This window comes from Cloeon dipterum, chromosome 3 (genome assembly GCF_949628265.1).
Source record: "Cloeon dipterum chromosome 3, ieCloDipt1.1, whole genome shotgun sequence".
Taxonomy (NCBI): domain Eukaryota; kingdom Metazoa; phylum Arthropoda; class Insecta; order Ephemeroptera; family Baetidae; genus Cloeon; species Cloeon dipterum.
This window is the reverse complement of record NC_088788.1, coordinates 35,249,419-35,270,927: the sequence shown is the minus strand read 5'-3', so window position 1 is coordinate 35,270,927 and position 21,509 is coordinate 35,249,419. Positions and strand designations below refer to the sequence as shown.

Genomic DNA, 21,509 nt, shown 5'->3' with positions numbered 1-21,509 from the left:
TTTATCTTTGTTCGGGTTGCTTCTCAGAAATGGAAATTAGGACACCCCTTTCCAGATGAAATAATAAAGATAGTTAATTGTTAATCACTTTTTTAATGCAGAATAACGTACGTGACGAGTTTGTTAATATGTCTGTCAGCTTAATTTGTATAGAGAAGTTTCGAGTACATTCGACGTATTTTCATTGGAAAAAATCAGCAGCCGTCATTCAGCTCACAAACAGAGTAGTAAATGAAGTTGCAATCGCCGTCCCACAGTTTTTCATCGAAATGAGTGGAGAAAAAGACGCAAGACTCGTTTGCTGTGCGATACGATCGCGGCTGTCCTTCCCTCCACCACGAACTGTCCAGTGCCAAATCTTTCCCGTTTTCCCATTTGAAGTTGCCAGGTCCACGTCCGACATCGTTGGCGGCTACCCACCAAATATCTGCAATTTCATGAACTTTGATTTGGGAAAATCGGACACAAAATCAATTTACTTCCATCGATGGCTTTGGCTGTTGCGTGTATTTCTTCCAGCTGTGCTAAAGATTTAATTGATGGCAGATGCATTTTATTGTCCTCGCAATGTTTCTTTGCCTTGTTCCAAGTCAGCTAAAAATACAAAAAGTCCTAAATTAAAAAAATCATCTGTTGTTTTAGAAATATTGAAAAGTCGTGTTGTTTTGAATCAACTTCACTTAAATATCCAATCGGATGAGCTCAATTTAGCCGGAAAATATTGTTACCCCATTCGTTTTGAAGAAGTACTTCTTGCCATTGGACAGCAGTTTTGCCGAGCTGATCAAACCTTTGAAACGAAAACAATATTTTTAAATTTAAACTTTGACGATGCTCTAAATTTTATATATTTGGATTAAACTCACTTGTGCTAGGACAGTTGCTAACGGCATTCTGAAAAAATAAATATTGAAATAAGCCGATAATAAATTTTCTGAGCAGGAGTACCTGATTTTCCGGGGGAGCGGATATTGTTGGCGGAGTGAATAATGTAAAAACCGCAATCAATACGGGAAGAGCCGCGCCTCTGAGCAACATAATTCTGTCGCTCTATATGATGTTTCAAAAACCAATGTGGTTCCGACGTGTTGGCTAAGTAAGAGACTCGTGGAGTCTGAGAGATTCACAACAAGATAAAACTTAGAATAATTGTTTGTAGTTCAAGGGTTATGACAGATTTAACCTTTTGGCATTTCTTTCACTTTATTTGGGGCCCTGGGCTAAATAACCAAGGCAGAGTTCTGATTTAGTTTAGAAATTTTAGTTAATACGTATGTATCTGTCAAAATTACAAATAATATTAACTTGATTGTATATTATTAAGGAGTATATCTATTTGAAAGTATGTGTTCAATCGACTATCGATTTTACACATTTAGCTAATTTAATTTTGATATAGTGTTGTTTTAAAAAATATAATCCGGCTCATCAGTAGCCACTAGAGAGACCTTAAAAGAGATAAGTAAGGTCCAAAAGTCGTCAAATCGCGCTTCCATAAGAACCCCAGCCGGCATGTAATATTATGCCTCTCCTATTCCCAAACCTAAATCGCTCTTTATTCTGCAACCGACTGTTTGGTGCCTTCTAGTAAATAATTCAAGACTTGTTTAATCGATTTATTATCACAGAAATCTACTTTAAGTTGATTTAAACAGATTTTATTTAGATTGAAAACACGCAAATCGAAGATAGAAATTCTTTGCTTGAAAAATTCTCAACGCTGATTGGCTGATGCAACGCGCATTTCAGTAGCTCCCGAATAGCTGAAGACGAAGAGCCACTTTTGCCAGGTTTCTATAAGTAGCCACATTAAAAATAGGAAAAATAGTATGGCCAAAGGGGCCAAAGGGAGCCCATTGCACATTGCACGCCCTTTTCCCGCCAAAGCAATTTGTTCGCAACGAGCTTTGCTGTTTGCCCGCACGATCGCACTAGCCAGGCGCTGATTGACGGAATAACAAGAACAATTAACTGGCCATCGCGCAGCAATGTTATTGTTAATTCCTACTGCGGAATTGTAAACAAGGCAGCTTGTATTAAATCGCCAACCCATTTTACGCTAGAACTTCCTCTTGGTGGATTTGAACTTGCTATATCTACGTTTCCTGGACCTTTAGAAGACCTGTCATTCCTGGGAAACTTGATCTGACGTCGGGTTAAATTTGATCGAAGAACGCCTGCTTGGCTCAAAATGATGTCACACTGAAGGAGACCTTTATTGTTAGTCGAAGGTGAAATGTCAGCGGACGGAAGAGACAAAAAGCCCCTGAAGTGGCTCGAGGTGCCAATCGAGAGGCTGAACAAGGAAGCTGTGCCTTTCCACGTAGATCAGCTTAACAGGCACAGGCTCAACATTCTCAAGGTAATTATTTCATTTCAACACGCAACACATCTGATAAAAGGCCTTTTCCTCTTATTAGTTTCAACGCAATGACAATTGGGAGCTCGCCCACAAAGAGTACTTGGAGGCAACGCGTGCTGTGCAACAGCTGAAAGCTCTCATCTTTGATATTGATGGGCTCAGGGCGCAGGCCTGTGTCGAAGATCGCCCTGAGTTTGCTCGACGAACTCAAAAGTCCACTGACAGTATTCAAAAAGCAATCCAGGCCTTTGCTGGTATGTTACCAAATTAATAATATTATTAAAATGTCTATTATATTAAAATTTTTATTTTTGTTGGGAAATTATGAATATTTAAGCAAGATAGACATTAACACACCATTTTGAGGAGTAAAATCTGACAGAAAAACTTATTTTAGTGTGGAGGAAATCTCTTCAGTCTGCCAACAAATAAAATATTTTCTATGTTGTAGAACTTGACAAGCCAGTGCCTCGACTGACGTCTTCCGGTAGCCCTGTTGAGGATTGGCCATGCGAGGGGCCTCTCGAGAATGCCGAGCTGCCACCTTTGCGCGTGCAACTGAGCCTGGGCGACGAGGAGCGCGCGTTGGCCAAGCAAGAAGCTACCCTGCACGCGTACAACCGACTGCAGGCGGACTTCGAGGACCTCAACCTCATCTTCAGGGACTTTTCCAAGATGGCTGATGCACAGGCTGAACCTGTGCAGTTAATCGAGCAGAATGTCGAGGTTGCCGCCATCGAGGTGGCCGAGGGCAACCGCATTCTGGCCGCCGCGGTGCGGACCAAGGCGGTCACGCTCCCCATGATCGGCGCCCTAATCGGCGGCGCAGTCGCTGGACCCATCGGCGTGCTCGCAGGAATGAAAGTGGCAGCCATTGCTGGCTTATCTGGAGGAATCCTTGGTAAGTTCAATACAAAAGCCTGAGAGCGATCGAAACCGCCAATTGATGGCGCCACCGTTTACTTTCGATTTTAAGGCACTTGCGCTGCAATTTCAGACTCAATTCTGCCACTGTGCATTCTTCACTTAATAGTGTTTTCTAATGACGAGCTGAAAAATAAAATCGGTTGTCGCCAATCGCCATAGAATCGTGAAAACCACAATTTTTTGCAATAAAAATATTTTACGATGTTTCTACGGCGGAGGGCTGGACTGATTCTTGTTTTCAGCACGCCTACAGAAATGATTCTAAAAGCAGAATGCACAGCAGCAGGATTGAGTCTGAAACAACAGCTTAAGTTATTAAACATATCGAAAGAAACCACTGGCGCCATCTATTGGTGGCTTACACAACTGGTGAATTCAGGCAATTTAGGTTAAATTCTTGGAAATTAATCAAATTTTGATGTATGTATCAGGTTTTACGGGCGGAAAAATGCTGAGAGACAAAGAAATCGCGAGCGTGACCGAACAGCTGGAGGACAAGACTGAAGAAGTTGAAGAAGGCACTGAAGCCGAAACTGGCGGTAAGGCTCTTGAAGTGCAGCCACGGACAGTAGTAGGATTCATATCCTGACAGTTATCTCGCCTTTTTTTCTGGCGAAATTGCTAAATTCTCTCATACCTTAGACCGCAGGATCGGATCTCAAATCATGTATAGGATATTGATATGTTTTTAAACAATTCATTTTAATAAAATATACATGTGCGCTTTGTGAATATAAATATCGAAAATGATGAGATGTAAATAGCATTTAAGTACTTGCTCATATAAATCTATCAATCCACTAATCCTTGTCTTTCATCAGAGACTGCAACCCTTTTCAATTACAACCTAAGCCTAAGCACCGCTGCAATACTGTAATCGAAATAACCATCACAAAAATTAAGGAAAGAAAAAATGACTTTGAGGACTTTTTCGTGCGACACTTCACAACTTTAGCCAGTAGGTATGGTCTTGGAGCAGTTTCTCCTTGGTGATGGGCGGTCGCTTGCCCGACAAGTGCTCGGCAAACTGTGCGGCCACCGGGTCCGAGTTGAGGGAGGCCACGGCAACCGCTTTTCCACCCTTCAAGTAGTACGCCACAAACTGCAACTGCGTCAAATCGCCTGTGAGGTGCACCTCCTCAAATCCAGCCCCGTAGCCTGTGAACAATTGACAGTTAAGAAATCTAGGGAGGAAATCCTTCAGCCAACCTGCGTAACGAATGCTCTTGCCAAAGAGCATGGTCCAGAAGAAGGGGACGGCGTCGAGAACCGCCAGATCCTGGGGTTGGTCCGCCAAGAAGGCGGCCACACTGCGGCCAGCCACCTTGCCGTGGAAATGGGACAGTTGCCAGTGGCCAATGTTGACTGGCGCGGCCAGCATCTCGCCGTTCAGAGACAGAGGAGCAGCCGTGACGTCGCCTGCTGCGAAAATGCCTTTCACGTTGGTCTGCATGTTCTGTGGAACGAAAAAAATAAAAATTTGAAGAAACTGACAAAATGTTGCGGGCCAGAGAGAAAAAAGTGGCACACTTAACGAAATATACACCAGATATCAGTCGACTAATGTATTGAGTTATAAATCCATTTTTATGGGGTTTACTGATAATTTTGGAAAACTTTGAGACCTCAGTATCTCATCTCGCTGTGGTGCAATTTAAAATGTAAGGTACATGTATTGTGCTTTGGATACCTCCAATCCCGATCGAAGTGACACCAAATTTGATGTGCTCGATCAAAAGGTCAAAGGCCACTACTGTTTATTTTTGTTTCTAGTTAAAATTTTGGAAAAGAGCTCGGGATTCTAGAATTTTGAAATAATCTTTAAAGTTCTAACCATCAGAATTACAAAAACTAACCACCGTTAGACTCATCTTAACCTCCCCTAAAGAGCTGAAGAGTTTAGTGGGTTCTTACCCCCACTCCTCTTAACCCCCGCAAGAATTTTGCTCGACCTCGACTTATGACATTTCGTCATCCGGTTTTTTAAGCCAGAATTTAGAAAACACTGAAAATTTTGGGTTATTGAGGAATAATCGCTACCTGGTCAACGATGACGCAATCATTTTTGTCAAGCTCAACACTGGAATTCTTGAGGAACGCAGTGCAAGGCGTTGCGCCAATGCCAGCAATCACGATGTCCGCGTCGAGCAGGCGGCCGTCATCGAGGCGAACGCCCGACACCTGCTCTTGGTTGACGTTATCAGGCTCAAAGGCCGACACCTGGCGACCACCAAGATGTTCAATGCCCGCGTCCGTGAAAAGGCGAAGCACGGCCCCAGCCACATCGGCACCCAAGACTGCTTCGAAAGGTGCTGAAGACCTTCCGACCACTACCACAGACGCTGCTTTGCCTTTCAAGTATGCGGCGACCTCCATACCTGAATAAAACAAACATGCGTAATCAGATGGAAAATCCACAGCGGTGACATGAATCGTGCGTCTTTTAAGTGTCACTTAAAATTGATAAAAAAGGCTTCTTTACCAATGAATGAGTTTCCTATGATGACAGCCCGTTTGTCCTTCGCAATGCTGGCAATCTGGTTCGCATCTTTCACGGTTCGCAGAGTGAAAATATTCTTTAAGTTTCCGCCAGGCAAATTCTGCACTCCTCTCGCCCTGGTTCATTCAAATATATCAGTCCAGAAATATTTATTTTTAATTTAAAACCTACATCGAACCTGAAGCAACAACAAGCGCATCAAAACTGACGACTTCCCCTCCGACAATAGTAACCGTCTTCTCTGCGGAGTTGACCGCTTCCACAACTGCCCCCAGACGAACATCAATTCCATTATCCTGTTTTGAAAATTATGCAAAAAGTACAAATAAATATTATTTACAGAATTTGATGTTTTGGTAGTTTACCTGGTAGAACTTGCCATCCCTTAGAGCGATTTTGGCTGCTTCAGTGTCCAAGGCCTTGCTCAGCTTAGGTCGGTCATATGGGAGGCAGTCTTCAGCGCACAGAAGTATTATTCGGCCTGAGAAGCCAGCCTGACGAAGAGATTCTACACAAGTTGCACCAGCGGCCCCTATAAAAAAAATTAATTGTTGCACACAACCTTGACTTTATTGCGGCTTTTTAATCAAAAGAATAAGGTCGTGGGTACAATAATTAGTGGCAATTATTTCTGGGATTGCAGGTTTCAATTAAATATGGGAAACACAGTTTTAAGAGGATTGATATTGCAAAATCCTCGAAAATGCTTCTTGCCAATGCATGAACTCATCCATCAGAATTCAGTTGAAGCCAAAATTTACCTAAGTAGCAGTGTAATTTTTTTAGAAAAGTGTCTAGCATGCGTTTCAAATGGTGAGGACTGTCTCCTTACTTGAAATCTAATTTTATATCACGACAAACTGTTTCCCTAAAAACGCTGTTGGACAGATCACGACGAGGAATCAAAATCTGCTGAGAAAATGTGGTCAAGCGCTGAAAATTTTGGAGGAAATTTGAAAAATTTGAATTTGTACTGTAGCACAGTCCTTTTTTATGTTATTGCAAATTCTAGAACAAATTATATAATTATTTAATCTTATTAGTATGTCCAATGAATTGGCAAAAAGAAGCAATTTGAGTCAACGATGACTTAAGCTCTTAGTAATCTAAACGACGCTGATAATAAAAGTACACAATAAGTGGTTCTGTCTGAGCCAGTCTGGACTTCAAAGGACTGAATAAATAGTAATATCAAATCAAGATAAGAATTTACCTCCTCCAATTACGACGGCTGTCTTTTTATTGTTCTCGTCCTTGGGCACCATGTGGCAAGTGCGTTTGTTGCTCTGAAGGTCCTTCCTGCGCGCGCGCACCACGATTTTGCCATCCAGCTCACGCACCTCGTAGCTCGGCACGCCGTCCAGACCGGGAAAATCCTCGATATCGCCTGATAATAACGGCGTCAACACACAAATAAATTAACAGAAATTAAATATTAATAATTGGGCGGCACTAGCAGCCTTCAGGAATGGCAGCGTCGATTTATCACTCGTTGGAAATAGCTCACACAAGAAAGAATAGGATTTTCGGCTTAATTTGAGGGAATTTCTGTAATCTGCCGGGTTGTTATTTTTTTATAATTTTATTAAAATTGGGAAAATTATAACAAGTTGTTTTTGAGGTAAAGTACTGCTGATCCAAGGCCTGCGGGGCCAAAATAGAAGCCATCATTTAAAAAAGCGTTTGATATTATTTTTCGCGACAGTAAAAAATAAATTAGTTTAGCGACCGACGAATCAATCAAACTTTAAAAATGAAGGGGGCTAATTAGATTAATTATTTTCCGCACCTGTGGCCAGGTTGAAGCAGGCCCCGTGCCAAGGACAACGAACGCGGCCGTCGCCGAGCGCGCCCTTGACCAGCGGGGCACCGTAGTGGGAGCATTTGGCGCCGATGGCGTTGACAGTGCCGCCCTTGCTGCGTGCCAATAGGATTTTCACATTCTCGGCCACTTCCACTTCCTTCATCCTGAAAGTCAAAATAAAAATCCCAGAATGAATGTTTGTTCAGCTTTGTAGCCAATATACTGGGTCATTTAATTAAGAATTTAAATCAATCTTGAAAATATGAGCATTATTGTGCACTTACTGTCCTTCAGCCAGGTCTGCAGACTCGGCGACAACGGCCTCGAGGAAGTCTTCACTGCCTGCTGTCATTGTGGCCGCTTTTTCTTTACAACTCATTGATCCCATCACCCCTGGCGAGTTCTGCGGTCAACAAACAGCGGAAATTTAATCAATAAAATGGCGCGAAATATCAACCCCTCGACAAATTTACAAGGTGCGGTCGTAATAAATATATGAATATTGATCTTAAAAGGTCGTGTCGGTAAATTAATATTAACAATTTTTTGTACTAACAATAAGAGGAAAGAAATTAGGTTGGTTAGAGGAAAATGTACAAATAATGTGTCGTTTCCGATTACTATGACTTCATCCAATGTTGAGCAATAATTATAGGAGAGTGAGCGGTTGAATTCTATTTCACAGCGCAACGGAGGAGCCTCAGGGCAAAGTTCTCCTGAATGTTAGTGGTATTATGCGGCGCCCGTCATGGTTATATATTTTCAAGGCACGCGACAAGAGTGCAGTTATTTAAAAATTAATTTCGTGTTTAATTTTGTCACCACGCATGAGAGGCATTTGCATTTTTCATTGTATGATACAGATCTTGAAAAGGTGCCAAGGGGAAAAATTATCCGTTATTGTTTTTCAGTTTTTAACAGGTTGGTTAGAGTTTATATACCTTATTGAAGTAGTGGGATAATATTTTTTAATTTCAAAATAAGTTTTTAATTTTGTGCTGTGTTTATAACAGCGTGGCTGTACGGACCTGAAGATTTGAAAATATGTAGTGTTGCTAAAGCTGGAGCGGATAGAGGACCCTGAGGAGCGTTGTTGGTCGTTGGGAACTTTTACTTCTCGTTTCCGACACAAAAAGACAGAGCTATACTGCTAGCCGCTCTACTTTTCTCGCTCCACTGAGACAGCCGGCCGACCGGCTCCGTCTCTAGTCGCGCTGCAGTTGCGAAAACCACAGCTTTTGACGCTTTTCAAAAGACAACCCGCTCGCTTAATAACTTCCTTTCTCTTCCGAGAACGCAGTTAAACGCAGCAACGGGGATGTTAACAGGGGAGCAGAATTCTTTTGTTCAAAGAGACAAAAATCTAGTTCAACAGCGTCTAGTACATGACATCTAGAATTTTAATTTTAATATTTTTATATTCTGAAATAAAGATTTCGTGCTAATAATGACGTAAGCAAGACGAGCTGCACAAGGTTCTTACTTTTGAGATCTCCTTTATCGTTACTATGCGTCACCACGCCCACCACCTGTTGTAAACAAGAAGTGGTCTTTAAACAGCTAACAGCTGTATAAACAGGCAGGAATCAGGAATGGATTCAAACCGTGTATATTCATCATTATTTTATTAATATATTAACTATTCTCGCACCTACATTTGGCGCTAATAGGATAAAAAGAACCCAATAATAGCCCTTAAATTCGTGCCTTATTCGATAATAACCGGTATGATATTGATGAGATTTTGCAACATTTATTTTTGGGTTTTATGAAAATTTTGTTGTTTATGCTAGGTGTGTCGAAGCCTCTAGCATCTAATTTAAGTTTGTGTCTGCCCCTATTTGTACCTAATTGAGGTGCGAATAGTGCCACACCCTTAAGAAATTATAGACAATGCCATGTTTATTGCTTTCCAATATTTTTTTCTCTAAAAATTTCAAACCGCGCTATATATTTATGCACTAAGCTTAAGGATCTCTTTATATAAGAAAACCGGAAACCGGCACTCATGACTGAAGGGAATTAACAAGATCAGCTGCACAACTCAAAAGTTTTTGCTCTGCAGCACAGCAGGTGCAACACAAATTATGCTGGTACGATTTAATACATTAAGAGCCATCATTATATTGCCTTTTTCGCTTTCTTCTTTCAAAATTATGTGGGGTTTTTCACAACCGCACGTTATCCTTGTTCAATTTCTCTTGTTTATTTAAAAAATCCAAAAATGGTGAGTTTGAGGTTAAAATATGTAATATGTTTTATGTAATTATGTTTCAGTTCATGAGGCCCATAATCTTTGCTCTCGTGAGCCTGACGGCCCTTCTGGGCGTCGGAGGTGACTCTGAGTCGTCTTGTGGCTGCGGATCGGCGACCAGTCGCGGTGGACAGTGTCCCCTAGAAAGCACTGACACCACAGAAAGCCCCGCAGATGAGCCATCGCAGCTTGCAGAGCGTGCGTTGCTGCTCAATCCAACTGTGATGGTGCCTGCTGGTCTTTTCCAAATGGGCACCGACAAGCCAGTATTTGTGGCTGATGGTGAGGGACCAGCAAGGAACGTGTCTCTCGTCTCTTTCCGCTTGCACTCCAGGGAAGTCAGCAATAGGGAATTTGAGCTCTTTGTCCAGGACACAGGCTACAAGACTGAGGTGTGAGTTCAGTCAATTAATTATAAAATAATGCATATTTTTATATGCAATTTCAGGCAGAAAAGTTTGGAACTTCATTTGTGTTTGAAAAATTCGTAAGTCAGACTGTAAAGGAAAACGAGCGGCCGTTGGCTGTGGCTGCGGCTCCCTGGTGGCTCTCCATCAAGGGTGCAGACTGGCGGCATCCCTTTGATGCTGACTCGTCGATCATAGATCGTAAGCATAGTGCGATTCTGCGATCTCATTGAAATGTGGCCAAAATTAATTAAAGTTCAGGGTGTTAAATATACATTTTCTTAAACTTTGAGCAGTTCAATATATTATATATATATTTTTAAAAAATATAAAAACAATTACTTATTTTTTGATATATATTATAATATTATGTTATTCTTAGAGGTCTCAGCCGGGAGATTTAAGGCGGCGGCTGGCGTGACCGGCTTAGCCCAATTTTTTGCCTGGCGGCGGCTGACAATATTTTAAATGTGAAATTTGATGGGCTGGCTGAGACCTCTGGTCTTCATCCTATACACATTAAAAACTTACAAAATCCGGAACAAATCCTCTTCGGAAATTTTTAATTTCTTCCGGAAAGTAAAAAATGACCACAGATCAGTTTGTCTCATTAAAATTGGTCTATAAGCTAAATTTGAGTTAAATTGAGTAACAACTGAAGTTTAAAACCAAATTTTAAACCTCCATTTATCACTTAAATCAAACTTGCGTCTTTATTTCTGTATTTTTTTTCTTCTAGTTATGGACCACCCTGTGGTGCATGTGAGCTGGAATGATGCGAAAGCTTTCTGTCAATGGTTGGACATGCGGCTGCCAACCGAAGCCGAATGGGAAATGGCCTGCAAAGCCGGTCTTCACAACAGACTTTTCTCTTGGGGCAATAACCCAATGCCCAAGGGTCAGCACAGGTACTTTTCATTTTCTACTAACTGACAAACGTTTAAGTTTCTTTTTTCCCACAGGATGAACATTTGGCAAGGTGAATTTCCGCAAACAAACACCGGTGAAGATGGCTTTGAAGGAACTTGTCCTGTTGACGAATTCCCTGAAAACAAATTCGGCCTGAAGAATATGCTCGGCAATGTGTGGGAATGGACTGAAGATTGGTGGACAGTGCCTCATAGGGTTTGCTTTTTTAATGCGTAATTTAGCTGAATTCTCACCCTGGATTCTACAGGATCTTCCCAAGATGGACAAGGTAAAAAAAGGTGGTTCCTTTTTGTGCCACAAGAGCTACTGCTACCGATACAGATGTGATGCAAGGAGTCAGAACACGCCAGACAGTTCGGCCAGCAATTTGGGCTTCAGGTGTGCTCGTGATGAAAATGGCAATAGTGCCCAAGACAACGAAACCAAGGATGAGCTCTGAATGTGCATGATAAAGTTCTTTTGTATTCATTTAATAAAATTTAGAATAAATTATACATTCCAAGTCATAGCATAATAAAGGGCTTTATTTTCAACAGACACTTTTCTTGTTTTTGTTATGCTTAGATTAATTAACACATACATGAGACTTAAACCATGAAAACACGCATAACATGTATAGAAATTAGATTTATCTTTCTTCAAGCTGCTGGTCCCTGGAGGTGACGCTTTCATCAAACTTAATCATGTAGGTGGTGCCTTGATGCCAATGGGCAGAAACCTTTGCAGGCTAAAAATTGAAACCATTAAAAAGAGAAAGGCTTTTCACAGGCAGAGTCTTACAAAGTTGCAAGAAGTGAGAATAGCTTCGACGATGCCAGCAGTGAAAATGGCGCAGTTCAGACTGCTCTTGTCCCTTGGCACTGACACAAACGAGTTGACCAGAGCATTTTTCTCGATGATATAGTAGGTACGCTCGTCATCATTAGCATGTTCCAATTTGTCTGCCTCTCTTCCAAACAGATTCTAATACAAATAATACTGTCAACTGTCAGGTATAGAGTAAGCAACTTCTTACTTTCCACACGGTGGTTTTAATGAATAGCAGAATGTTGAGCAGTTTTGTCTCACGCTTGCAATTTTTGTCGCGCACAAAATAAAGGTCAACAATCCGGCTGCCAACGTCCAACCCAATTTCATGAAGCCTAAAATAATATTTGTGAGGTTTGATTTATAGTACTTAATAAATAATACTTTTTCTGTAGCTCAGGAACAGTGTAGACCTTAGTCTGACAATACTGGACCACTTCTGAGAAAAGCAGAGCGAATGCACTGAGGCTGACTTCTCCCTTGCCTTTGCTCAGGGATCTGTCCAGGATGCTTGTCTTGGCTGGACAAGCGCCAAAACTTGAATTGTTCATTGTTAATGACACCGGAGGACTTTTGTTCTGGAACTTCTGGATAATCAGCAAGAACGAATGTTTTCACTTTTCAGTTTTCAGGTGTATGTTTTGATTTTGCTGTCATGTCAACTCAAGTTGGAATAATCGATATATTTTCATACCGGAACAACGATAAACTAACCGGTAGTTTTTAAATAATTCCTTTTTATTACGGAATTGGTGGAATTTTAAAATAAAATAATTTTTAAAACTGTAGATTTTTAACAAAATATATTCGATTAAAGGTGAAATATGACAAATATTTCTACATATTATGTCAAAAAGCCTTTTTTAAACCGGTTTAATTGCATATACATTCTTTAACATCTGTAAAACCGTTCTCCAGCTTGCCAATCAAGGGGAGTCTTTAAGGAGTAGATAAAATAATTTTATTGGAGCTAAAAAAAAACTTCATAAAAATATATAAAAAAATACACGAAGCACTTCAAAATTAAATTAATGATATTTTTCAAACCCTTTTCTCCTTTTTGGTCCCATACCACGGAGTTATTTGTTTGCTATATGAATCTCCTTGTTAAAACTCTTCCTAGTGTAACACGCCCCCTGCGCCGCCGTGGGCGAAGCATTGTGCTCGTTTCGGCTCTGTTTCGGCTGCCGAATCGAATATTTCGGCTAAGACGGTGGCATGTTCGTCTAGTCAAGAAATCGGCTGCACTGTCCCTTTGTCCTTGTATCATAAGACAGAGCAGAAGTGCTGGCTCCGCGCTCTGAGTCGAGTGCAACCGAATCTGTCAACTCCCACCATCCCACCCACCAGAGTTAAATCCCCCCATCGTGCTCTCGTGCTGCTTTTTTCTTTTAATTTTTTTAAAATACTATAATTCTGCACGGCCTTCCTTCTGTCAGTTGTCAGTGTGATTCCATCGGCCACTCTACGAGCTAGAGCTAGCACCATCCAAACCCGGCATCCATCGACAAGCTTACAGGTAATTGCAGAGACCGAGAGTGAAAACAACTCGAAAATTGGTGCCTCGTGGATGTTTATTTTATTGTACGATCCTGAATTTCCCTCTCTCTTTGGCAGGTTCGTCGTGACAGTATCCAAAGGAGAGGATTTTGTGCGCCTGGGAAGTAGGCCACGAGGGCAGAAGAGCGCTTTTCGAGTCAACGTCCAGCCTCCGTCAAATTACGCACGAATATAATCTCTCGCTTCTCTGAAATGCCCAATGATAAGGAGAGCAAAAAGCAGCGCACGGTTAGAATCTTTTACTTTACTTCATCCTGCTTATTCTTTTAACTGAGAAAACATTATTTTATTCATCGCCTTAGAATTATTCACTCTAACAAAATTTGTATAGATTTATGGGCACTCTGGGCACTAAAAATTCATCCTTGATATTGGTATAAACTGATTACAATAATTGCTTTTGTGTGATGTCATCCTCTTAAATGAAAAGTTTATATAATCAAAAATTAAAAAGTTTTATTTTTATTTAGAAATAGCAATTTGTTTAAAGTAAAGCTTTACAGAAAATTATTTTTAATAATCTTTTTACCTTTAATTGAGGTTAATTATCTAAATATGAAGAAAAGGAAATAGCTAAATATTTCCAAGGATGCTGTTTAAATTTGTGAGAAAATCGGCTCAAAAGTTTGCATGCTAATCAAGCACTGTCTCCTTGCTGAAAACCACGATTTATTTCACAATTTAGGGAATTTTTCCCAACAATTCACACACTAATGGATAGATTGCAACGAGAAATAATCGAAATAATTTAAATTTTTTGAGGAATTTGGCAAAATCTGAAATTTAACTATATTCCTAGGTCATAATTTTAGAGATAAACTGTTGCTAAATTTCACAAATATTAAACTCACTATAGCCAACAATGCAAAATATTCTTAATTTTTGGCCTGTATAGCTCTACTTTATCTGTTGCTGTGATGTACATCATCTTGATTCCTGATCAAATTCATTTAAGGCAAAAAACTTAAAAACCTTTTTTAACAAACAGGGAAAATAGTTTCTAATATTCATGCACATTAAATTGTGCAAAACAATCCAATATCGATCATAATCTCAAAATAAATTTGCAAATATTCAAATTTTTGTTCTACTTTCCTTATTTTTCAGTTATGAATATCTTCTTCATATTCTGATTGACATTGACCTTGCTGTCAGCAAAATTCGAGGCATGCAATATTACAAACAGGAAAATATGCTAATATAATTCTCGGGAATAACTTGAAGAAGCTCTGCCAACAAATAACAAACAGCTCTTTCCTCATATTGTGCTGTTTGCTTTCCTCGCGCCGACCAACTCTTCCCGATATGTACACAATTACGACAGTTAATATACATACAACTTATTACTTCATTCAATCAGCACAGTGGCGTGAAAAGCCTCCAGGGGAGAGTTAGTTTAATGTGTAGTTGGTCAAGGGAATTGATCATTGTAAAAATACGAATAGCAAACTGGTTTTTATTTGCTCAAGCAGAAACATATTATAAAGTTGGCAATTAAAATCAACAGTTTCGCACGCCCCTGCGAACGGCAGATGAGGAAAAGACACAGATGGTGGCTTGTTCAGAAAGTTCCGAGGATGCTGTGTGTAAATAAAAAAACTCGGCTGGCAGACGATTGATTAAATTTGTATTGCAAGCCGAGCGATGGTTGATGGTTTTTTTTATCTCTGCCTTTTATCTAAATCAGTGCTCGCGCTCCATATTACTTGTGCAAATATTGCAGATAACTTTTGCTCTTAGGCGACTTTTCAGGAACGCGTGTGAAGTGTGAAGTGAAAATTTCTCTCTGTGGCCGCAATCTTTCAGCGAGACAGTAATTTTTTTGATTTCACTTCCTTATGCGGTTCGCCAAGGTCACCTTGGCTAATGGAAAAACGCATTTTTGAAAGCTAAATATTTCTCACAACTATAGTCTCAGAGTGGTTTCACTTTTCTGTCAATGCGCCTTTGTGTTTTGTTTGCAAGAGAGTTCATTCACTCCTGCAAACTATATGATCATGATTGCAATGCAAAGAAGAAAGAAGAAGGCAATAATATTTGCTATTCAATTAACAGTCCTCCTCTCTCGCAAACACATTCCAACTGCAGTGATAAAGCCATTTAAGTTGTGCTCCACATTTTTTTCGTCTCAAATTTAGTCGCTGTTTCTGTCACGACCCACTTTAAAAAGGCTCAAGTTGGTAGTGTTCGGTCCGCAGTGGTTTTATTATCGTATACCACCTTTGTGTGCGATTGAATTAATTGGTTTTCTGTCAGGAAGAAGAAGAAAGTCGGCGCACACAAAAAGCTAAATGGCATTTCAATTTCGGACGGTGACGCGACGAATTTCACGCGACCCAATTTCGACGAGATCGAATTCTAATTTTTATTAGAGAGATCCGATCTGCCATCCGATTAATGACTCTATCATGCTTTGCCTACAATTGTGCTTGTCGTCCCTAAAGCCATATAAACACTCGTTATTAATTTGTTAAATATAATCGGTATTTTTACATGATATATTTTTTGTTTGTAGCAAAATAATTAAATAAAAATTGCTGCGTGCTGCATGTGTGTACCAAAAGTCGTGTGCCGGCAATTTCATTTTTTTAAATTTCTATGAAATTCGCATCAGGGTGTTTCCTCGAGAGATTAAAATATCGTCTGCAATTCATCAACTTTTTTGAACACCATTTTTTGGGGGGTTCCAAATTTGACGAAACAATTTGAGGCTGTTTTCCCGGGATATCAGGGTGAAATCTGGGAAAACCAGCCTCTTGGAAGGTAAAACCTTCAAACTTTGAGCTTAAAGATGCCTATTTAGACGGCAAACAACTTTTATAATTGCGAAATAATTTTTTAGAATTTTCCGAATCCGAATGATATTTTAGGTTTTTTTTTAAATTCCAATTTAAGATCTCAAAAAGGGCATTTTCTAGTTCATGCGTGGTTCTGGGGATACTCCTGAGGTCAAATAATACTATCAGAATAGGTTAGAAATCAAACCCTGGTGTCAAGGGTAGCCCTTGAGCAGTCAAGCCAGTAGCAGTAGCCACTTAAACGACGCCTGACGAGCTTTGTATTAGTCCGATTTGAAAATCTGAAAAATCTCTCATGGAAACACCCATTTTTTATTACCAAAATTTAGAAATCGCGTTTCTAATACAGTTTTTTTTACCAACATAAACGCTTTTGTGAAATCTCCGCTGAGTCGCAAATCAGAAATCGAGAGGTTTCATTATTCCATTAAATAATATCTTTGCAGGAAATGCACCCTTCCTCTGGGCTGGTCTCTCGCTCGCTTGGGGGTTGTTTCTCTTCGCAACCCTCGGCCTGGGTAAGCTTTTGCATGGTGAACTTGTCGACGTGCTTTCTGCTTTGCTAACAATCTGCTTAAAAATTTTACTTTCTTTTGTAAATATATTTTTCTAATTCTAATACCTAATATTTGTGAATTAAACCTGACGAAAGTCTCCCTGCAGGCGCTCCAAGTGGCGACGAATGTGACTGAGCAAAAGCACCATGTTTCCCGAGACAAGCGAGGTCAGGTGCTTGGCCACCTGCGTGGGTTCAGAGGATGCACCGTCTGGTTTACAGGTTGGCACTTCATCCGTAAAATTATTCTCATCCGGAATTTAACAGTGCTGAAAGCCATCCGAATTTTCAATATAATTGACTTGACCTTTTAACAGTAAATTCAAATTGTCTTTCCACTTATATACAAGTAGAACTTTAAAGGCCAACAATAAAGAACAATTTTCTTTATAATGACTCGAAAAATTAAATAAATTTTCGCTTCATTTCGATCCCTCTCGTCGCGATCTATCCAACTGTGTGCGAATTCTGAGGAAAAATTCCCTAAATTTTGTAAGAAATCGTGGTTTTACAATAGAGAGACTGCAAACTCTTCAGCCGTTTTTCTCAAAAATTTAAATGGCAACCTGGAAATTTTAAGCTTTTTCCTTATTTTTAGTCAACGTTGAAAAGTATTTAAACCTTGCAAATGGCGGGAAATAATACTTTTAAATGTGTACAGGCTTGTCGGGTGCTGGGAAGACCTCGATCAGCTTTGAGCTCGAGTCCTACTTGGTGGCCCGCGGCGTGCCTGCTTACAGTCTCGATGGGGACAACATCCGCACCGGATTGAACAAGAACCTCGGCTTCTCCAAGGAGGACCGCGAGGAGAACATCCGACGCGTAGCCGAAGTGGCCAAGCTCTTTGCCGACAGCGGTGTCATCGCCCTCTGCAGCTTTGTTTCGCCGTTCGGCAAAGTGAGCCGAAATTTTAGCTTGCTCTACATGATTTTGAAATTAATTTGCGCAGGACCGTGATATGGCACGTAAGGTGCACCGAGAGAGCGACTTGCCTTTCTTTGAGGTGTTCGTTGACACACCCTTGAACATCTGCGAAACGAGGGACGTCAAGGGACTGTACAAGAAGGCTCGCAAGGGAGACATCAAAGGTAAATGGGTAAAACTTCTTAAAAGGTCTAACTGTCAGCTGCGAGATTTAAGGCGGCGGCTGGTGGGAACGGCTTAGAGACCGTCTTTTGAGGAAGTTTCTGAGCACACCAATCGATTCTTGAGGGTTAATTTAGGTAAAGTGGGTATTTTTTTCAACCAAAAAGTGTAGCGCGACGTGCGTAGCACAAGTAGAACTGTTTCCCCGCCAAAACAGTATGAATGCGAGAACTGCGCGTGCGTCAGAGCTGGCTGGATTTGACAAAGAAGTCATTCATACAGGTGGTCTCTCTGCTCAAACCAGCTCTCAAGCATGCGCAGTTATCGCATTCATACTGTTTTGGCGGGAAAAAGGTTCTACTTGTGCTACGCACGTCGCGCTATACACATTTTGGTTGGAAAAAATATACCCTCAAGAATCGATTGGTGTGCTCAGAAACTTCGTCAAAGGCGGTCTTTAATTTAATTTCACTTAATTTGCGTATTTGGCATGTCGTAAATCGATATATTGTAAAAATGAATATAAACAAATTATTTAATAATAAAGCAATAAATATATGTACATTATTTTTCTTTTAGCCTCTAATGTGTGTATTTTTTTTAAATATTTGCTATTGTTACATAGGTTTTACTGGTTTGGACCAGGCATACGAGAAGCCAGAGTGTCCTGATTTGGTGGTCAAGACCGTGGACTGCAGTGTTGACGAGAGTATGACCCAGGTCGTCGAGATGCTCATTGAAAATGTGATACATTTTTCCCATTATATATTATCAAAGTTTTCTAACTCCATTTTTGGATCCTAAAGGGAATCATTCCGCGCTCCATGAACGGCGACTCGCGCGTCCACGAGCTGTTTGTGGAAGAAAACAAGATTGCCGCTGCCAAGCAGGAGGCTTTCGAGTTGCCGTCAGTCAGCATCACCACCATCGACCTGCAGTGGGTGCAGGTGCTCGCTGAGGGCTGGGCGTATCCCCTCAAGGGCTTCATGACCGAGGACCAATATTTACAGGTGCGTGACTGATGCGGATTTGTCCAATTTCATGACTTTTTCGCTCCTCAGTGCCAGCACTTTGGCTGCCTGCTAAACGGATCCACAAAGGTGACGAACCAGTCGATTCCAATCGTCCTTCCCGTGACCACCGAGGACAAGGAGCGGCTCGAAGGCTGCTCGGCTATCACTTTGAACCATGACGGCCGTCCCATAGCCATCATGCGTAAGCCGCAATTCTACCCGCACCGCAAGGAGGAAAGGAGCTGCAGACAGTTTGGAATTAACAATCAGGGACACCCCTACATCAAGGTAAAAATTGGTCTAATGCGTGCCTAGCGTAGATGAAATAAAAAATTTCGTGTCCTATTTTCTTGAGTACACCAAACTGAATCATTTGAGGTTTAGTACAACCTTCAAGGTTCGACTCTGACGTGTCAAAACACATAATTGTTCTAAATTATTGAGTTCTGTGTCATTTCATAGGTTTTTGACCCTGAAAAATTCAAATTTAGTGTCAGGGAATTTGAAGATATGAAATATTCAGTCATAATTGCCCTTTGGATACCTTAAAAGTCGAAATTTTGGAATAATTTTAAAATCTTATGTAACTTATGAGTATTTACTGAACACAAATCACAAAAAACGCTTCAGATGATCTACGAGAGTGGAGATTGGCTGGTGGGAGGCGAGCTGGAGGTGCTGGACCGCATCCAGTGGCACGACGGACTGGACGAGTACCGTCTCACGCCCAACGAGATCCGCGAGCGGTGCCGAGCAATGGGTGCGGACGCTGTCTTCGCCTTCCAGCTGCGCAACCCAATCCACAACGGACACGCTCTCCTGATGCAGGTGCGTCGCTGACGTAAGCTCAAAAAGCCAATAATGAATAACCATCGACAGGACACGCGGCGGCGGCTACTGGAGGATCGCGGCTTCCGTCGGCCGGTGCTGCTGCTGCACCCCCTCGGAGGGTGGACCAAGGAGGACGACGTGCCGCTGCTTACCAGGATGCAGCAACACCGAGCTGTACTTGACGAGGGCGTGCTCGACCCTGCATCCACCTTGTTGGCCATCTTCCCCTCGCCCATGATGTACGCTGGGCCTACCGAGGTAAGGTGGAACAGAGCACCAGAACAGCTGAGGAATCGAATCCTGGCGTCAGGGTAGCTTTCAAGCGATTGAAATTATCAAATTTTGATGAGTAGGCACTTAGTGACCTCCAACGGACTCTGTATTGGTTCGATTTACAAGATCTGCACACCGTTGAAACGGCCAAGTCGAGAGCTTTTAGAATATGTTTAACTTGACCCTTTGGAAGCCTCAGGAACGCGATTTAGGGCGCATCAGGATCCAACGGTGCGCAGATCTTGCAAATCGAACCAATACAGAGCCTGTCAGGTGTCGGTTAAACTTCCACACTTGCGAATTTAATTATGTTGATCGTTAAAGGGCTACCCTGACGCCAGGGTTCCATGTCTAACCTGTTCTGATGGGCTTATTTGACCTCCGGGAAGAATCCCAGCATTCTGATCGTGCAATTTTTATCTTCTCACTCAAAAATACCCATTTTTACAACAAATTAAAACCCTTTCATTTCAATCCATAAAAAAATTTGATTTTGTTCTCAGGTGCAATGGCACGCGAAGGCGCGGATGAACGCTGGTGCTAACTTCTACATCGTGGGGCGCGACCCTGCAGGCATGCCCCACCCTGACCCTCCCTCGCGCGACCTTTACGACGCCACGCACGGCAGCCGTGTGCTCTCCATGGCCCCTGGATTGCCAGGACTGGAAATCTTGCCCTTCAGGGTGGCAGCTTACGACAAGACTAAAAAGGCCATGGAGTTCTTTGAGCCGAGCAGGAAAGACGACTTTGAGTTCATTTCGGGAACTAAGATGCGTGGTAAGAATCTCGTTAAGCCAAATGGAAATTGCGAATTAATCGGATTACCCTTTTCTCAGGTTTGGCACGCAGCGGGCAGAATCCTCCTGATGGATTCATGGCGCCTCGCGCTTGGACGGTTCTTTCCAACTACTACCAGTCTTTGCGAAAGTGATTTCGTCCACTTGACATTTCCGATGAAATTTTCACAATTTTTATTTCATTATGGGCCGGAACTCCTGCTCACTGCTGACAGGAGGTGGTGCGTCTTTTATAACTTCCCCAATTTCGTCCTTGTTTCTTGGTTGCATTTATTCCAATCACGCCAAGGAAAGAAAGAAAGAAAGTGATTCTTTATTTGTTATCACAATGTTATGGCTGCTGTTTTAAACACTTTAAAAAGAGACAAGCTTCTCCCGAGGAATTAGCAATAATAGTTTATTTTTGTTTGAATCGCTTTCAGGTAAAGCTGCTCGGCGCCTATTTATCTCTTTCATAAGTTAAATGTTATTTATACTTGAAACGTTTTAGTGGCTGGATTATGTATTACTATAACCCATATAAATGTTAAATCATTGCAAACCACAATCATTATCGTTTCATTTAAGTCTTACCAATCGTGTTCTTGTGACAAGAACACAAAGA

General features: G+C 41.3%; 6 protein-coding genes across 9 annotated transcripts; 3 read left to right on the top strand and 3 right to left on the bottom strand.

Annotated features, from left to right (window-relative positions):
• Positions 1 to 73: 73 nt before the first annotated feature.
• Positions 74 to 1,105, bottom strand: LOC135939453 (hepatic lectin-like). Its single transcript, XM_065483855.1, has 5 exons — positions 949 to 1,105; positions 867 to 894; positions 729 to 790; positions 480 to 594; positions 74 to 427 (listed from the first exon to the last, which is right to left on the bottom strand). Exons 1-5 carry the CDS (start codon positions 1,036 to 1,038, stop codon positions 195 to 197), a joined length of 528 nt encoding a protein of 175 aa, XP_065339927.1. The 5' UTR covers positions 1,039 to 1,105; the 3' UTR covers positions 74 to 194.
• An 823-nt stretch (positions 1,106 to 1,928) lies between these two features.
• Positions 1,929 to 4,093, top strand: Syx17 (syntaxin 17). The gene is made up of 4 exons (XM_065484292.1): positions 1,929 to 2,362; positions 2,421 to 2,616; positions 2,814 to 3,263; positions 3,721 to 4,093. Exons 1-4 carry the CDS (start codon positions 2,237 to 2,239, stop codon positions 3,876 to 3,878), a joined length of 930 nt encoding a protein of 309 aa, XP_065340364.1. The 5' UTR covers positions 1,929 to 2,236; the 3' UTR covers positions 3,879 to 4,093.
• LOC135939740 (apoptosis-inducing factor 3-like) lies at positions 3,971 to 8,910 on the bottom strand. The gene is made up of 10 exons (XM_065484285.1): positions 8,622 to 8,910; positions 7,878 to 7,996; positions 7,579 to 7,757; positions 7,003 to 7,176; positions 6,155 to 6,321; positions 5,961 to 6,085; positions 5,772 to 5,905; positions 5,330 to 5,667; positions 4,499 to 4,745; positions 3,971 to 4,447 (listed from the first exon to the last, which is right to left on the bottom strand). Exons 2-10 carry the CDS (start codon positions 7,979 to 7,981, stop codon positions 4,233 to 4,235), a joined length of 1,683 nt encoding a protein of 560 aa, XP_065340357.1. The 5' UTR covers positions 7,982 to 7,996; positions 8,622 to 8,910; the 3' UTR covers positions 3,971 to 4,232.
• Positions 8,911 to 9,114: 204 nt separating this feature from the next.
• LOC135939743 (formylglycine-generating enzyme) lies at positions 9,115 to 11,723 on the top strand. Of its 4 annotated transcripts, none has more exons than XM_065484289.1 (7): positions 9,182 to 9,200; positions 9,582 to 9,686; positions 9,871 to 10,239; positions 10,296 to 10,455; positions 10,994 to 11,162; positions 11,217 to 11,379; positions 11,432 to 11,723. In XM_065484289.1, the coding sequence occupies exons 2-7, from the start codon at positions 9,681 to 9,683 to the stop codon at positions 11,621 to 11,623; spliced, it is 1,059 nt and encodes a 352-aa protein (XP_065340361.1). In that variant the 5' UTR covers positions 9,182 to 9,200; positions 9,582 to 9,680; the 3' UTR covers positions 11,624 to 11,723. The 4 variants fall into 4 exon arrangements, with proteins under 4 accessions (XP_065340359.1, XP_065340361.1, XP_065340360.1 ...); XM_065484288.1 differs by having other exon boundaries at positions 9,198 to 9,318; XM_065484287.1 differs by lacking the exon at positions 9,582 to 9,686 and having other exon boundaries at positions 9,115 to 9,200.
• On the bottom strand, positions 11,688 to 12,658 carry Trs31 (trafficking protein particle complex subunit 31). Its single transcript, XM_065484294.1, has 4 exons — positions 12,376 to 12,658; positions 12,200 to 12,326; positions 11,965 to 12,147; positions 11,688 to 11,911 (listed from the first exon to the last, which is right to left on the bottom strand). Exons 1-4 carry the CDS (start codon positions 12,540 to 12,542, stop codon positions 11,813 to 11,815), a joined length of 576 nt encoding a protein of 191 aa, XP_065340366.1. The 5' UTR covers positions 12,543 to 12,658; the 3' UTR covers positions 11,688 to 11,812.
• Positions 12,659 to 13,285: 627 nt separating this feature from the next.
• On the top strand, positions 13,286 to 21,452 carry Papss (PAPS synthetase). Its single transcript, XM_065484284.1, has 13 exons — positions 13,286 to 13,510; positions 13,609 to 13,779; positions 16,796 to 16,867; positions 17,013 to 17,127; positions 17,567 to 17,802; positions 17,855 to 17,993; positions 18,617 to 18,735; positions 18,798 to 19,001; positions 19,053 to 19,292; positions 19,635 to 19,832; positions 19,884 to 20,093; positions 20,612 to 20,885; positions 20,945 to 21,452. Exons 2-13 carry the CDS (start codon positions 13,744 to 13,746, stop codon positions 21,037 to 21,039), a joined length of 1,938 nt encoding a protein of 645 aa, XP_065340356.1. The 5' UTR covers positions 13,286 to 13,510; positions 13,609 to 13,743; the 3' UTR covers positions 21,040 to 21,452.
• The last annotated feature ends 57 nt before the right edge of the window (positions 21,453 to 21,509 follow it).